This window comes from Pocillopora damicornis, chromosome 11, assembly GCF_964200805.1.
Source record: "Pocillopora damicornis chromosome 11, jaPocDami1.2, whole genome shotgun sequence".
NCBI classification, from domain to species: domain Eukaryota; kingdom Metazoa; phylum Cnidaria; class Anthozoa; order Scleractinia; family Pocilloporidae; genus Pocillopora; species Pocillopora damicornis.
This window is the reverse complement of record NC_142680.1, coordinates 4,259,673-4,276,577: the sequence shown is the minus strand read 5'-3', so window position 1 is coordinate 4,276,577 and position 16,905 is coordinate 4,259,673. Positions and strand designations below refer to the sequence as shown.

Here is a 16,905-nt window from a genome sequence, read left to right as displayed (position 1 = left end):
GTCGAGATGGTACGTGGAAAAACCAAACGAATACGTGTAAACTAACAAGTGCGGAAATATAAGACCCATTTATGAGAAATCAAAAAAAATTATACATTCGCCATAAAACCAAGCTCGTCTTTGCATAGTTTGTAGGAATATCGTCAATGCATGTAAATCTTATTTTTAAATAAGCTTATGTTAATTTCTAAATTATGATACATTTAGTTCTTTACAGTATATATACTTGTTACGGGAGCTCGCGTGTCGGTTTTTTCATCAGTTTGGATTTCACCCCTTGATGATGCTATGGACGTAGCAGTAATAATTTAATCACTGGGTTTTTTAGATTTCCAACGACCAACGTAAAGCGCGCGCTCTGATTGGTCAATTTAATGCCTACTATTTGCCCATGGGAGTTTGCCGTGACTTGAAGAATACAGCGACTAGCTATCGCACGCTCGTTTTAACTACACGAAATTTTTGGTTCAATAAAAAAGATAACTCTTTTGCTACAATGTGTCAATATATGCGTTATTAACGAAGCTGAATATTGGATATTGGCCGAGTTCCTTTTTTTTCTTTTGCATTTTACGGACCGAGATAATACTGTCATCTTATAAAGCTTGAGTCAGAATGTACGCATTACGTTGTCTGTAATCCTGATAAATAAAAATCGAAAGAAAATATGAACATCAAGTTAAGCAACAGGAGTTTACCAATACGAAAAGAAAAACAACACCGCAATCCAAGAAGGAAAATCTAAATGAGTATCTGCTTAGAAATTAGCCCTTTAACCTTTAAGGGTCACTAGCATTTAATTTCTCCTTACAATATCACCCCTGAATCACATATTAAGGTAATGAGAATAAAGAAAATGACCACCAGCTGAAGAAGCCCGTGATTGTTAAACAAATTCTCCTCGTCAGCACTTTAGGAAATGTATAGAGAGCAGTATGGAGAATATGCATACTGATGTTAGGGTGGAAAGGGTTAAACAATTCAAAAGTACACTACACGGATACTTTGCAACGAAAGCTTCCTAAACCTAAAAGTACTGAGTTTTTTCTAATCAACACGTTGGAATTACAGAGCATGTTATAAAAAGATATCTTTTCGTGAAAACTTTTTATTCCATTATCTACAACCATTGTGTTGCTTAGATACAGTTGAATATAATAATAATAATATTTTATTGCATTGGAAAAATCTTTCCAAACATTTTTCAATTTAACCCTTTAACTCCCATGAGTGACCAAGGCAGAATTTCTCCTTACAGTATCAATACAATATCAACTAGATGAGTGATGAGAATAAAGAAAAATATCAATTTAGAGATAATTAGTTGATCCAATACTGAATTCTCTGAATGAACATTATAAGAATTGTATAGTTGACAGTAGGGAGAATTACAAATTTGATCTGGGAGTTAAGGGGTTAATAAAATATAGGAGATAGGAGATGAACTTTGTTCGTTTATCTCACGATAGAGTCACTTAAGATGTAGATCGCGACGTTTCGATTGCAATACTGCTCGTCTTCATCAGGCGATGAGGTCGATTGTTTACGTTTCGCTATTTGTAGCACGCTGCTATCAGTGCATTTCGATCCTCACTATTATTCCAAACGTCGACTCTAAGTGACTCTATCGTGAGACACGAACAACGTTCATCTCCCATTTTCTTCAATTTGTAAATAGGCTGACTAAGAAATATCTTCAAGAGACTAGAGTGTAAATTTTCTATTCAGCTATCAACAAATATCTAACAATAATATTCTGTAAGCTAACCTTTTTCAATTTCTTCAAAGGAAGAGTACAAACCAGATTTGTTTTACGATTTAGAAGAATCTACTATGTATAAGAACATAATAAACGGTTCAAAAAATGTAATTTTCCTTAAAAGTTAAAATATAAGGAACAACTTCCTTTACATTTTTACATTTTGCTCTCTTTTTATATCTACTGGCTCTTAAACGAGTTTGCAAATTCAGTACTTTAACTTTAATTCTGGTTCAGAACTCACTTTAACTCGAATTGAAATTTTCATGCTGCTTCTGGGATATGCAATTGCAGATTAAATCTCACTTCATAACATGGATTCCCTATAATTCTACAGATATGCGTAAAATACGAGAAAGATTAATATAATTCATTTCGAATCGACCAAATAAAAGTCGTTGCTAGCCGAGGAAGCTCTTACAGCCGCACTGCTGTAAATTGGCTGATAAACTGCCTTGACCAGAAACCAATTGTAGTCATGTCTGTTCTTGAGGAAATTATTTGGGGATTATCATATTTCCTCATACACTTCTTCATTTTGTTTCCCGCCAATTTCTTTCTGAAGCACCACCATATTGTAATATTCGGGGTTCATGGGTACTTCCTGTAGCCACTGATACTCAGTTGGAACATGAGACTGTTTATGGTTCGGGAGCCTGGCTTTGAGTTCCATATACGTATTTGGGTCTGAAGCTTGTTCATCATTCGACTGTCGATCAGGTGAAGATTTGACGCCGTGAAAGTCAACCTTTTCTTTACCCTGTATCCTTTCACTGGAAACAGCTCGTCTCCGCTGCCATATCAGCCCACAAATTATGATGAGCAACACAACCACAGCACAACACAGCGCGATTACACTAGCAAGGAAGATGCTTCGTGGTATACCTTGCGAAGGAAAACCAACGACTTTAGAACCAACCATCAAACACTGAAAACATAGTTTAGTTGTTGTTGTTGTTTTTTTTTAAGCAATTTCACGCTAAGGAATACGAAGTTTCTTTTAACCCTGAAACCTAAATACTTTAACAAACGTTCTCGTCTTTAGGTCGTTCTTCATTCTATCCTATAATTTTCTTATTCTTTCTTCATTCAAAATTCGTCCTTCAGAGACTTTGAGCCATTAGGACAACAACGGGAGAAACACAGAAATATTTTAGCCTTGAGCCCCCTCAACAATGGTATATATAGCTCTTTTTTTCTTTAGTTACAGCCTAACAGGCCAGTTTTGATATATGGTATGATCTACCTGCATTGCACAATATGATAACTTTCGTCGGCGCATGAGACCACCACAAAATATTGCTTTTGATACATAAATGATTATACAAAATAACTGTAATTAGAAGCCCCAAAACTCTTAACTGGACTTCATAGTTCTGGGCTTTCCAAAATTTTTGAAAGGAAAACATTTAAGAATGTACAAATATTTAGGAAGAATATTTACCCTCGTCATCTTGATTACCTTTAGGAGAAAGCAGAGTGATTGTATACTCTGTTGATCCAAGGCTGTTTGTAGCGTGACACACATACTCTCCATAATCTTGTCTATCCCGTGGCGTGACGATGATACTGTTATTCATCAACTTGATGTTATCACTAGTTGGAACCTGGCCATCCTTCGTCCAAGAGTAGTTAAACGGGATATAACTTGATGCTTGACATGAGAGAAAACACGGAGTTTGCTTTTCACAAATTACTTCAGAAGGGGAAAGCTCTTCCATAATTCTGGGTGCCACTGTGTGGAAAGATTTAAAATTGTATTGAGACAAAAAAAAATTTTGACAAGATTATGCTCATGCAAAACGGGGAAGGGTATAACAAAGATATGGGGACACTACCATGATGTACGTTTGGTTTGCACTTTGAGTAGTCGTTTGCCTTGTTGTTACTGGTAATTTTCAAAATGCTATTTTAACCTTCAAGTCCAATGACTGTTGAATGACCTGTAAATAAGAGGCTGGAGTACGTTTTATACGAGTTGCTAAGGTGATCATCGTGGTGCTCAGCATAACCATACTTGGTCATTAACTTTGGTAGAGGTTGGCAAATTTTCTGACGTATTGTTAAAAATAATACACCTACTCTTCCACATATTTACCTCACAGAAGAAATGATTAAGCAATTGTTATGTAATTTTTAATGTAATTGTAAATCAGTTTCTACGTACCAGCAACAATTAGTACCGTAGATGTACGGCTCTCTCCAAACAAGTTCATTGCTTTACATTCATAAACGCCACTGTCACCAGGGACAACATTTTGTATAATAAGTATCTTGCCGCTGTTCTTGAACTGAGCGCGAGGTATACTGGTAAGTCCATCTTTGGTCCAGGTAACAGAAGCCTCAAGGTCGCCACTAACATCACAAGTCAACACCGCCAGTTCGCCAACTCCTGTAATGGTTCTTTCAGGAAGATCATTGACGTGAGGTTTATCTGAGATTTCATAAAAATGGATTAGTTATTCCTTAACAAAGCTCAGGACAAAAAGTAGCATGGTGGCTTTGCAGCCTCTCTTCTCAGCTAAACAATAACATAAAAAGCTCCTCAGTTGATGGCCAACTTCAAAACAGACAACCAACCACATCAGCATTTGAGCCTTTCATTGTTAAACAAATCAAAGGTTAGATCAAATTAGGTTCAAGTGTGCTCACTGAGTGCTTAACGTCTCCGAATATCTGAATAAGAAAAACATATGAAGGAAATAAAACAAAACAAGACAACAAAACACAAATAGTATCACCTGGAAGGAACAACACCTTTGGTATCGATGTCTACGAAATAAGACTGCACTTACAAAGTTTGCAAAATAGAACCACAAAAAAATTAGCCATTCATATGCAACCATGTGGTGCGCTTGAATATGGCATTACAAGCTTGCTAAAAACTGTTAGTAAAACTTTCACCAAGACCAAAACGCTAGAACAACAGCAGGATGATGATTTAGGAGGGAAAAGCTCCTGAGATATCTGAATACATACCATTAATAAATGGATGGTTCAGTTTTATTAATCAGTTTTTACATTGGACGAGTAGAGCTTCCCTTTCGATGATAGAAATATCATTATCGTAACTTTGTCACAATAATGAAATGTATCTTTTAGATCTCAAGCAGCCCAGTTGCAAACATTCGTGGGCAGTCCCAGGTTGCTTTGCAATGCTTGATTTCAAGTTTTCTTCGGTGGCTTTGCATCGATTCTCTTCACGCCTTCCTCGGCCCTATCAATTAATTTTTTTTCTTCGACTATTCATGGCAAATTTTGTGGGATTCATCTTCTTTTGTTGGCCAGACCTTTTGTAACAGCTGTCTTGAGCCTCTGTAGTGTTGTAGCTGTCATTTCCAAACATTCCCGAACAGTTTTCAAGTACAATCATGCTCTTGTCTTAAGAGTTTACTGTCACCGTTCTAGCAGTTCTCTTAAAGCTTGTATAGGCGGCCATCAAATTTTTGTCTGCAAACGAGGGTTCCTGGGTACCATGAAAAGTTCAGGGCCATGCTTTGTCCTAGGCTTACATGACTTCCATGTAGTCTTACGGTCCGCTAAGAAAGACATCGGCCTAGAGTGAGGGCTCATGGCCGTTTTCTAGGGATTTGACCGCTCTAAGAGCCCTATTTCATCTAAGGCTTGCCTCAGACACATTGTTATTCCCTAGAAATCCCTAGCACTTGTTTTACATTATTTTAAGCAAAGCAGCCATTAAACTCAGAACTTAAATAAGTATTCTTAATTGGCCATACAGAGAGAATATACGTTTGATCTCATCACAAACCAAATACACAGCTTTCAAAATGTCACTTTCCGTTCCTTTCCATTTTCCTTCAAGTGCATGAGATCTTAAAAGAGGCATAACGTTTGTATAAAGGCAAAGTTTTTTAACTTCTCAATGCCTAAAAGCATTTCAGCACAGAATCTGTGGGCTAAACATGTATAACTAACCCTACAAATATAATACTATAAACCACAAAACGCCATTTTGGTTACTGCAAATGTAAAATTAAACAATAACAATAAAGATTAAACATCTTTTTAAAATTCTTACCACGTTTCATGGTTCTCACCACCACTACAGGAGAACTCCTTGGTCCATCACCAACTGAAGTAAAGGCCAATACTTCAAATTCATATTCTGTGTAAATATCAAGCCCAGCGACATCTCTACTTAATGTTGTTCCATTGTTCATGGTCAAGGGGGTTGCTGCTCCAGCAGAGCCTCTCTTTTTGTAAAACAATTTGAATCCTATAATTATTCCATTTCTGGAGTCTGCTGGTGGTAACTGCCAGGATGCTGTGATAATTGTAGAAGTAACTGCAGTCGCACTGAAGCTCCTCGGGGCTTGTGATGGAGCTGCAATTAAAAAACTGTAGCACTTAATGCCTTACTGGTCTTGTTAGTTGTTACTACCAAACAATGAAGGCTCTGAAAAATTACCTCGCTCCTAACCTGTAACTTTATAGCTCAGTTGGTAGCAACACCCATCTAGTATCTGGGGGAAGTAGGTTCAAATCCTATCGATGCCTGAATCAGTAGCAAGCTTCTTTGCTGTAATTGCTTGAAATTACAGCCTACTTGGGAGGATCATTTCTTTCCTTGATGTTATCCGCAGTTCTTATTAATTTATTTATAAAAGTCGTGTTAATCTTTTCTCTTCCACTTTCACTTATCACATACCATCTTCTTTTGTTCTCTCCACCTCAACAGCGCTCTTTGGTCCATCACCATCAGAGGTGAAGGCCAACATTTGAAATTCGTACTCTGTGTACTTATCAAGCCAGGTGACATTTCTACTTAATGTCGATCCACTGCTTAAAGTCAGGGTTGTTGCTGACCCCACAGAACCTTTCTTTCTGTAGAACAGTTTAGACCCTGTAATGTTTCTTCCATGTCTGGCATAGACTGGTGGCAACTGCCAGGAAGCTGTGATGCTGGTAGAAGAGCTTGCAGTTAACTTGAAGGCTGCCGGAGGTTGTGATGGAACTAAGATAAACAACACCAGTTGCTTGTTGTAATTTTTGGTTAATTTAATGATATGAATGTAAATTAATCACCCTCATGACCTTACAGAACCTGAAGATATTCCTCAGATCAAAGTGAAGGATCATGGGACTATGTATATGCATTAAATATACCTTATTTGTATCCCGAGTGTGAAGATGTGTCATAAAAGGAGAGAAATGATTCTGTTGCAATGGAAACCCACTGGGCTCCAGAATCTACAATGCTACAATCACATCAGACACTGTTTCATATCAAGCACGAATAATAATCTAAGCAAAACTTTGTTTTTAATTTAGCAGAGAGAGAACCTGAAGGATCTGAGCAGAGTGGATTCAAGGTTTAAAAAAACCTAAAATTGATTGATTTTCAGATTCCCTCATCTCTCATGGTCAGCTATAAAGTTATTTTTAAAAAATTGTTCACCTGACCAATTACAAGGCTTTATCAATTTTGGATAACTCACCGTTAGCTAGCTCTGCACAATTACCTAGGTTTGTCTTCCACAAATGATTTGAATAATGCGACTTCATTTTTGTCTCAGGGGGAGATAAAAACAAGTGCAAATAAATACCTTTTGTTAGACGTATTCCATAAACTTCCACTCTCAGAGCTTTAAAGCTATTGTATGCCGTTGGCTTAAAACGGATGAACTTTGCACTTGCAAATTCCTGGAGACTTTTTTTCACGATCCCATTTTGATTTGAGTTTCCGAGAAAGACCTGTAGTTTGTGGTACAAAATGCGAAATAATTGTGTCAAAATACTCTTGCTAGCACTCCTTCATTGACCACTATTAAGTATCAGCTATTTACACGTCTCTAATAGTTATTGAAAGACCTAGCTGGTGTTGTTACAAAACAAACACAAAACCAGTATGTGACCCTGTATACCATTTCTGGTGAATAGCCTAAGGGAGAGGTACATGTAGTTCGAGAGAGATTACAATATGAGAACCACTGGTTGGACAAACACCGAAAAATAAGATTTTTCGAAAGCCCTTTCACACAATATTTTTATTTTCTTTGCTATAGATTACATACTTTATTAAAAAACATGACTGAGCCTTGACCAGGTACACACTTCTTTTGCCTCCCTCCTCTTGACTCAAAAAATTGAGACGGCGGTCTAGGACCTATATACTATTGGCTTTTTTGTAACTTACATGAATATTCACATGACTTTTATATAAACTTACCCTGTCTGCATTGTTTTCTTGGTAGGTAACCATAGTGGTACCATCCACTGATAACTGAATCTTGTAGTTTTTTGTCCACTCATTGATACCATTAGCTCCTTGGGTAGCAACAGCACAGATAACATACTCATACAGAAGGTCAATTTGGAGGAAGTCGGCAGGATCAGAATTAGTCCTGGGTGCCCAACCCCGCCTATTTCCATTAAGTCGACCATAAGAGGGTAAATACTTATTATTAAAATGCGATGAGGCATAGAAGCTGCTGTCTGGAATTTTACCACCACTGGCCAGACCAATGGCCTCCATTTCACAAGCTGCAAGGTAATAATTTAGAATCAGCCTTCATAGTGCTATGCAAATTGTAATCATATTAGGTCTGCGGTCTTATGCATGCGTCTTGGGACGTGTAAGCAAAAGACATGTTCGTTTACCAAATAAAATATAAGTTGAGACCACGATGAGGCTCCATGTATCTTTATACAAATCATGTTTAATAATTCAAGTGATCAGACAGATAACGTGTACATGATCTGTAGACCAACTCTCATTTCAATTCAGTTTGTATTTTTACCCTATACTTTAAAGGCATTAATTTGCATTATTCACTTCACAAAAGGTGCACTTGATCTACAAATTAAAGACTACAAGATTTTTAAAGGTTCATAATGACGTTTTGAGTACCAAACAATAAATTCAAACTCAGCTCTTTTCTATCAACTAGTCTCCTTTTTCATGCCTTGAAAAACTCGTGTAAAGATTAAAAGAGTATCTTAGACTACTCTCACAATATGGCAGAAATAATGATAATATGATAATAGCAGACATGCAAAAATACATTAAAGTTTCATACTCACTTGGGCTTTTTTTCACTCCAAAAACCTCTGTTCTCATACACATCCCACCCTGGTGTGTTCGTGGCAGGAATCGCAGATATCTTGTTAGCACTCCATAAACAACATGCTTCACTTCTGAGTTCCTGTCATCATTTCCTCTCAGAAACTTGACGCTAACAAATAGTCACATGCCATCAATAACATTTTTAACAAATTAAGAACGTAGTAGGTATATGAATATAAATAGTGTAAATGCTATATATTAAAGTTCACACGGCAACCAGGTGGACAATCAGACATAGTTTGAAGCTACACTGGTTTGCAGATTTAATGAATGTAACCGAAGAAGTTACAATTCATAGACCCAACGTTTCGACACTCCTGTCTAGTGCCTACATCAGGGGTGATCTAAACGCTGCAACAAGAGGTCCTTTTATATGATCACTAATTAGCGGCCTTTTTTCTGACGAGGTGTAAATAGGCGTCAGGAAGCAGACCGCCATCGTCACGATTTAAAGGAGCGTGGGCGGAGTTAATGTGCCAAGCCTCCAAACAACGGCGCTGGTGGTAACGCCGATTAGTGGTGATAATTTTAGAATTATCCCACCCAATTGTATGGTTGGTTAGGCAAGTATGCTCCGATAAAGCTGAATTTTCCTTTTTGCAAAGAAAAACCGCTTTTTGGTGCTCTTTTAACCGTGTACCAAACTGGCGTTTGGTCTGTCCGATGTATTCGTTATCACAGTCATTGCAAGGAATAGAATAAATGGCGTCGGTTCGTTGTTCTTTCGTGACAGGATCCTTAGGTTTGGCGAAAATATGCCCCAAAGTCTGAAAAGGTTTTTGAGCAACTTTAACGTTGTGGCTATTCAAAATTCTCTTGATGGGTTCAGTAACACCCTGTATGTAAGGAATAACAGCAAAACCAGTCGCTGGTTCCCTTTCATCAAGAGCGTTACTATTTGTAACTGGTTTTTGGCAGTTACGGAGAAAAGTTTTTGTATAGCCATTTGCCTTTAGGACATTGGAAACATATTTCCTCTCCTCAGCCTTCGAATCGAGTGATGATGGTAGACAATCAGCCCTCCTGAGTAAAGTTTTGGCTACAGACTTTTTATGGCAAATAGGATGGTGAGAATCGAAAGCGAGGTATTTGTCGGTGTGGGTGGGTTTACGGTAGACACTTGTCTCTAAATTACCCTGAACCCCTCTAGACACATTTAAATCAAGAAAGGGCAAATGTCTATCCTTTTCACGTTCAAGGGTGAATTGGATCGACGGCTCTACTGAATTCAAATGCGACAAGAGGCGCTCCGCTTCATTTCCGGATACCGCAGAAATAACATCATCGACATATCGTTTCCAGAAAAAGGGTTTAACCGGTGAAGTGGTTAAGGCCCTTTGTTCCACGTCTTCCATTACCATGTTAGCAATGACAGCAGAAACAGGCGAACCCATAGCTGTACCAAGAACTTGTTGATAGTATGTGCCGTTATATGTAAATTGCGTGGTTTTAAGGCAAAAAGACAGCAGAAGAATAATATCCTCCACAGGCAAAGAAGTTCTTTGTCCTAGGGAAGCATCTTCTCTGAGTCTTTCCTCCGCAACCTTAACGGCAAGATCAACTGGGATTTTAGTGAAGAGCGAAACAACGTCGAAAGATACTAATTCTTCACAAGCGTCAAGAGTTTTATCTCTTATGAAATCCGTAAATTCGCAGGAATTTTTGACAGTGTAATCAGTATTCCCAACAACAAGCGACAAAATTCTCGCAAGATAACCAGAAATTGCATAAGTCGGAGAATTAACAAAAGAGACAATGGGTCTCAAAGGAATTCCCGGTTTATGAATTTTAGGAAAGCCATAAAAACGTGGACATAAGCCGTCACTACTGTATAACATTGTGTACGTAGAGTCACTAATTCTGCCAGCTTTTTTCAAATCAAGCAACATTTTGTTTAACTTTCTTTGAGTTTTACTGGTAGGATCAGAGTTTAAGACAGCATACGCACTCTTGTCATTGAGTAGAGACAAAGCTTTGTCGTGATATTGCTGTTTGTCCATAACCACAACACAATTACCCTTGTCAGCAGATAATACGAGCCTGTCCGGATCCTTTTTGAGAGTTATAAGCGCATTGAAAACATCCTTTTGAATGTTTTTGGGAGGAGGTTTAGCACGCCTGAGTACGCTACTTACTTCTGCTCTTACCAAATGCCTACGATCGTCGTCGAGTTGAGAGATACTCCCCTCAACAGCGGCGACAATTTCGGCGGTCGGTATTTTGCGAGGAGCAATAGCAAACTTTAGACCCTTCTCTAAACCACTCCGTTCCAGCGCGGATAATTCCTTGGAGGAAAGGTTCATGACCCATTTATCTTTCAGAGATGAGCCTGAATTAACAGGAGACCTCTTACTGAGCAAGTGACGGAGTTTTCTGTCATGTTTCTCTCTCTGTTTGGTAAACGTCTGCAGTTCTTTCGAAATGCAAAACTCCTCGACCCAGGAAGTTTCGGAGTTGTTAATCAAAGCAGAGAGTTCACTGAGTGAACGAGAGAATAACGTACGTAACCGCAGTATGGAACTGTGACATTCATCTATTCGTAGCTTGAGAAAAGAAAAACCAGTACGGACCATGAGCTTGTATCCTTTAGCACTCCGTAAAGGAGGCCGAAATCTCAAACTCGATGGAAGCACATGGTTCTCTTTGCAACGGTGATTGAAATACAAGTGACAGCGATACTTAGCAACCTAACCAACCATACAATTGGGTGGGATAATTCTAAAATTATCACCACTAATCGGCGTTACCACCAGCGCCTTTGTTTGGAGGCTTGGCACATTAACTCCGCCCACGCTCCTTTAAATCGTGACGATGGCGGTCTGCTTCCTGACGCCTATTTACACCTCGTCAGAAAAAAGGCCGCTAACTAGTGATCATATAAAAGGACCTCTTGTTGCAGCGTTTAGATCACCCCTGATGAAGGCACTAGGCAGGAGTGTCGAAACGTTGGGTCTATGAATTGTAACTTCTTCGGTTACATTCATTAAATCTGCAAACCAGTGTAGCTTCAAACTATGTCTGAGTGTAAATGCTATTGAGATCAAAAATTCTCAGGACGAGACATCATTTTACCTGTAAGATATTCCATATTGTTAGAAGCATGTTCTATTGGAATACAACTAACTGTGACCACGTCCTATTTCCTATATACCTTGATTTGTCCACCTTCCTTGTAGTCTGTCCAAGTTGTCCCATCTGTAGATAATTGCAGTGTGAAATTCTTCACCCACTGATCTGCTTGAGAATTCCCTTGAGTGGACACAGCACAGATGATATGAAGTGTTTGTAAATCAATCTGTATATATGGGTTTTTGTCACTTGTTCTTGCACACCATGATGATCCTGATGTGTAGTTCAGGCGACTATTCCTGGCTGGTGTGCTGGCACTTTGTTCAGAATAAGCAATTATATTACTATCTGGAATTGTTCCACTACCCAATCCAAGGTCAAAATCAGCACAAGCCCCTGTAGAAACAAAATCTAAATTTGCACAACAACATATTCATAATAATTATTGTAACATGGATAATGGGTTGGATGTAAAAGGACGTGGAAGCCTTGACTCTCTATATAGGGTACCTCTAATAAAAGGTACATGTCACAGATAGCCAACAACTGTTCACCGAAGTGGCAGTGGCTAATGCTAATGTGGCTAATGCACATTTACCAAGTCGCAAATAAGGAAGAAAAACGAACTCGCTTCATAGAGTCTGGTGAGAGTGACGTTAAAAACTGATCTCAAATGCTGTCCAATGTACAATACAATAATTAATGGAGGGATTATGTAATAGTAAACATCCATCTGGCCTGCTGGTATGTCGGCTAATAATGTCCTTGGCTGAGGGTTTCTACTCACAATTTCTCATTTGCCTTCCAAGCTTCGCTAATTTGCCAAATATTCATTTTTCGGACCACATCTCAGCTACAGACATACCAACTGCCTGAAGAGGTTTCTTCACTAAATAACTTGACACAGGGAAACAGGGTTTTTAACCCTTCCTTTGTTGAGAGGGAAGTTGACTTTTTGGGCAAATGTACAGTTTCCGAGGTGCAGGGCAGGAATGTACAGGCTGATCGAAATGCAACGGCAGAGTTAACTGGAATTAGCATAATCCATGATATAATGCATAATTTATCATGCGTACAGTTCCTTCATGAAAGAAAAAATGGCAAACATCCGATTGAAAACATTAGACTATTAAACATTTAACTATCTCCGTCTTAGAATAGTGAAAGGTTAAACTGAAATCGTTCCATTAAACTGTACGCCTAAAATCACCGAGTACATAGTATAAGTAGCATAGTTTCCTTAAGTGGTTTATTTTGACACTGATAAAAAGTTTACAAAATATACAAAATGGTTTCGGACTCTCTGTCTATTTGCTGAATGATGTAAAGTTTAAAGATTATATTTGAAACTATCTCTGTCTTAGAAAAATAAACTGAAATAGTTCCATTAAACTGTATACCTAAAATAACCGTGCACATAGTGTAGGTAGCATAATTTCTTAGGGTTTAAGGCTTTACCGGCCTTCTATAACAGAAAGGTCATCCGACAGAACGTGTCTGTTTCCTCGCCACTCGAGCTCGTATTTTCATAATCTGTAGCATCATCGCTAACACATGTAAATCTGTGGCTTTCAATCAGCTTATTTCTAGATGATGCATTTAGTTCTTTGCAGTATTATTATAGTTGTCACGGAAGTGTGTGTTGTTTTGTTTTTCAGTTTGGATTTCACCCTTTGATGCTTTGGATGGTACTTAAATCATTGGGATTTTTACAATTTTCAAGTAAGATCTAGTTGATGTTATCTTACGAAGAAAACATTTTTTTTTTCCAGCTGAGGTATGCAAGTTTGAGGTTTTAGTAATCCATTGCAACGTTCAACCCAAACTATATTTACAGTATTTCAAAGTACCGTATTTCCTTAACGAAAAGGCCCGGGTGCCCGGGTGCTTGATTAAAATTTTAACGGCTTACAGCAAGTTGCGAAAAGGCTTACTGTAATTTGCCAAACGAAACAAAACGAAAATCTGCAACTTGCAAAATGGAAATATGCTAATGATTTGCAAAATATAAATTCCTATTTTGCAAATTATAAGCATATTTCCGTTTCGCAAATTACAGATTTCTAGAAATCTGTAATTTGCTAAATGGAAATATCCTAATGCTTTGCAAAATCTGCGTGGTGAACTTTGCGAATCTCCACTACCTTCGTGAATAACTCAATGCTTCGTTTAGGCCATAGAGTGCAAAAGTAATTTGAAATGTTAGTTGATGCTGTAGCTGTACCGTCTATAAAGTGTAATCAATGAACGTTGTCGACACGACACCTACGTGACCGGAAATGCACATAGAAAGTGTCGCAGCATGTTTCTAGATGAGATATCATATTTGCTAAGAAAATGTAACTGACCCAAGCTCTTTCATTTTCTTGAGTCTCAGAAAAATTTTTTCTTAAATTATAGATTTCTATTTAGCAAATCATTAGCATATTTCCATTTCGCAAATTGCAGATGTGTACTTTGCGATGGAAATGGAAATATGCTAACGATTTGCAAAATAGAAATCTGTATTTTGCGAAATAGAGATATGCTTGTGATTTGCAAAATATAAATTTCTATTCTGGAAATTATTAGCATATCTCCATTTCACAATGGATGATTTCCTTGTATCCCTACTATTCATTTAAGAAAGTGAGGTAAGGGGTCGCTTATTCGGGAGAGGACGATTATCAGAGCGTGAGCGCTTACTCGAAGAAATACAGTAATTGTAAATTGGTATTTTGCGAAGCCGGTCAGTCAATGCAGTGGTAGCTATTCGCTTTCTGTCTGACACTCTATGTTTTATCGCCACAGACGCATTTCGTTAACTACATGGAAACTAGGCGAGAGGCAGCCATGAGCGTGACTCGCGGGGGCAGAAACAAATGGCTCGCGCGCGTGTAGATCACGCACCTTGCTCGCTTGAGAAACGCAAATAAATAATGATTGATTCACCGCGATTTCAGTTTCAAATTGAGTTTGCTCTGCTAGAGCTAGTATGTAAGCATAATGTATTGATTTTTGTCCGCGAGATTAGAAAACACATGTTTCTGAGGCAGACATGGAATCAATGAATGCTTAACGCATGCTTAGAAGTTTAGTTAACGACGATCGTAATCAATATTTTTGACGAGAAAATCACAGTTAAATGACTTGTATTATTATTACATTTAAACTTGCCCTCGGTATGATTCTCTACTAGGTTGTTCCCTTAGCTTCAAAACCCAAGTTTGTCAAGGATGAGAATTAATATTTTGTCAGAAAGATACATGGCGTCCTTTTGCCCGGCCAGGGACTGTTTGGACTGAATGTTCAAATGTTGCTTGAACGTACATTAGCATTTAGTAAATGAAGCGAACAAATCCAAATTTGTTCCATTGTTTGGTCACATTCCCAAACATGCTTTGGAAAGGATTGTTTAGAAAGAGAGCTTGGCATCTATCTAAAGATTTATAAACAATACTTTATTCTACAACCGCGACGGAACCCGAAGCAGCTCTCTAATCTTTTTGGTATTGATGCTGTCGGCATTCGCGATTAAGTGGCGGAATTCGAAAAATTGAAAGATGTAACTCACCAATTCCGTTAGATGTAGTATTCAAATGAAAATAAACCTTTTGAGTAGATCTGATATCGTATGGGGCTCACCTAAAGCAAGAGGAAGAAATACAGCGAGAACAGCTACAAGGAAACAAAGCTCGAGATTAAACTGCGCCATGTTTCGATTGAGTGTGTCACGGTAGGCGGTCACGCAAGATGTCTTTGTTTTCTCACTATCTTAGTAAAGGGTCAAGGGCCCTCTTCACACAAACACGCTTACTCAGAATTCAATTTAACTACTCTTTACTTCGCACGTGAAGAAGAAGTTAATTCCTAAGGAACAGGAAAACGACTTTCGCAAAAAAATACTAATATACAAGACGGGAAAAATAAATGCGAAGATACCACGAGACAAAAACGTTACAAAATGCTATAGGAATACACGAGACACGAAACACTCGTGGGAAATGGGTTTACACGACGCAAAATAAGACACGCTATTAAAAGGGACGTGAAACATGATGCACAAAGGGGGGCGTAATTTGCATAAAGTGTGAAAATAATGGTGTAGAGATGATATATGGAAAAACCAATAAAATACGTGTAAATTAACGGGTGTGGAAATATAAGACCCATTTGTGAGAAATCAAAAAAATAAGAACACATTCGCCACAACACTAAGCTTGTCTTTGTATAATTTGTAGGAATATCGTCATTACATGTCAATATGTAGTTTTCAATCGGTTTATGTTAATTTGTTAATGATGATACATTTAGTTCTTTTCAGTATTTAAAGTTATTACAGAGGCGTGTGTGTCGGTTTTTTTCGTCAGTTTGAATTTTAGCCTTTGATGATGCTATGGATGTAGCAGTGATAATTCAATCATTGGGTTTTGTAGAATTCCCAAGCACGTTTTGTAACATAACCAATGTAAAGCTCGCGCTCTGATTGGCCAATTCAGTGTCTACTTCTTTTCCGTGAGAGGTCACTGTGACTTGAAGAATGCAACGACTAATTAGCGCGCGCTCGTTTTAACCACACGAACATTTTTTGTTCAATAAAAGAGAACTCTTTCGCTACAATATGTCAATGTATGCGTTATTGACGAAGCTGGATACTGGATATGAGCCGAGTTCCTTTTTTTTCTTTTACATTTTTATGGACCGAAATAATACGGTTATTTACTGGAACTTGAGTCAGAATGTACGCATTACGTTTTCTGTAATCCTGATAGAAAAAGATCGAAAGAAAATATGGACGTCAAGTAAAGTAACGCGAGTATACCAATACGAAAAGAATAACGACATCGCACCCCAAGAAGGAAGATGGAAATGAATATCTGCTTAGAGAATAAACAAATTCAAAATTTACTATACGAATTCTTTGCTACGAAAGCTTCCTAAACCTGAAAGTACTGAGTCTTTTCTGATCAACTCGTAGGAATCACAGAGTATGTTATAAGAGACATGTTTT

General features: G+C 38.0%; 1 protein-coding gene across 1 annotated transcript; it reads right to left on the bottom strand.

Moving 5' to 3' along the window:
• Nucleotides 1–1,646: 1,646 nt before the first annotated feature.
• Nucleotides 1,647–15,636, bottom strand: LOC149037096 (uncharacterized). The gene is made up of 10 exons (XM_089186965.1): nt 15,540–15,636; nt 11,998–12,311; nt 8,804–8,948; nt 7,950–8,263; nt 7,327–7,474; nt 6,429–6,734; nt 5,799–6,104; nt 3,927–4,193; nt 3,222–3,494; nt 1,647–2,644 (listed from the first exon to the last, which is right to left on the bottom strand). The coding sequence occupies exons 1-10, from the start codon at nt 15,607–15,609 to the stop codon at nt 2,271–2,273; spliced, it is 2,517 nt and encodes an 838-aa protein (XP_089043091.1). The 5' UTR covers nt 15,610–15,636; the 3' UTR covers nt 1,647–2,270.
• Between the last annotated feature and the right edge of the window lie 1,269 nt (nt 15,637–16,905).

Bases quoted from the DNA above. Each gene is read 5' to 3' on its own strand.
- LOC149037096 (XM_089186965.1), bottom strand. From the start codon at position 15,609: ATGGCGCAGTTTAATCTCGAGCTTTGTTTCCTTGTAGCTGTTCTCGCT. The intron at 7,475-7,949 runs GTAAGTTTATAT...CACAAACTACAG, and splicing joins AAGAAAACAATGCAGACAGG to GTCTTTCTCGGAAACTCAAA. The intron at 6,735-7,326 runs GTATTTATTTGC...TGTTTATCTTAG, and splicing joins TGGAATACGTCTAACAAAAG to TTCCATCACAACCTCCGGCA.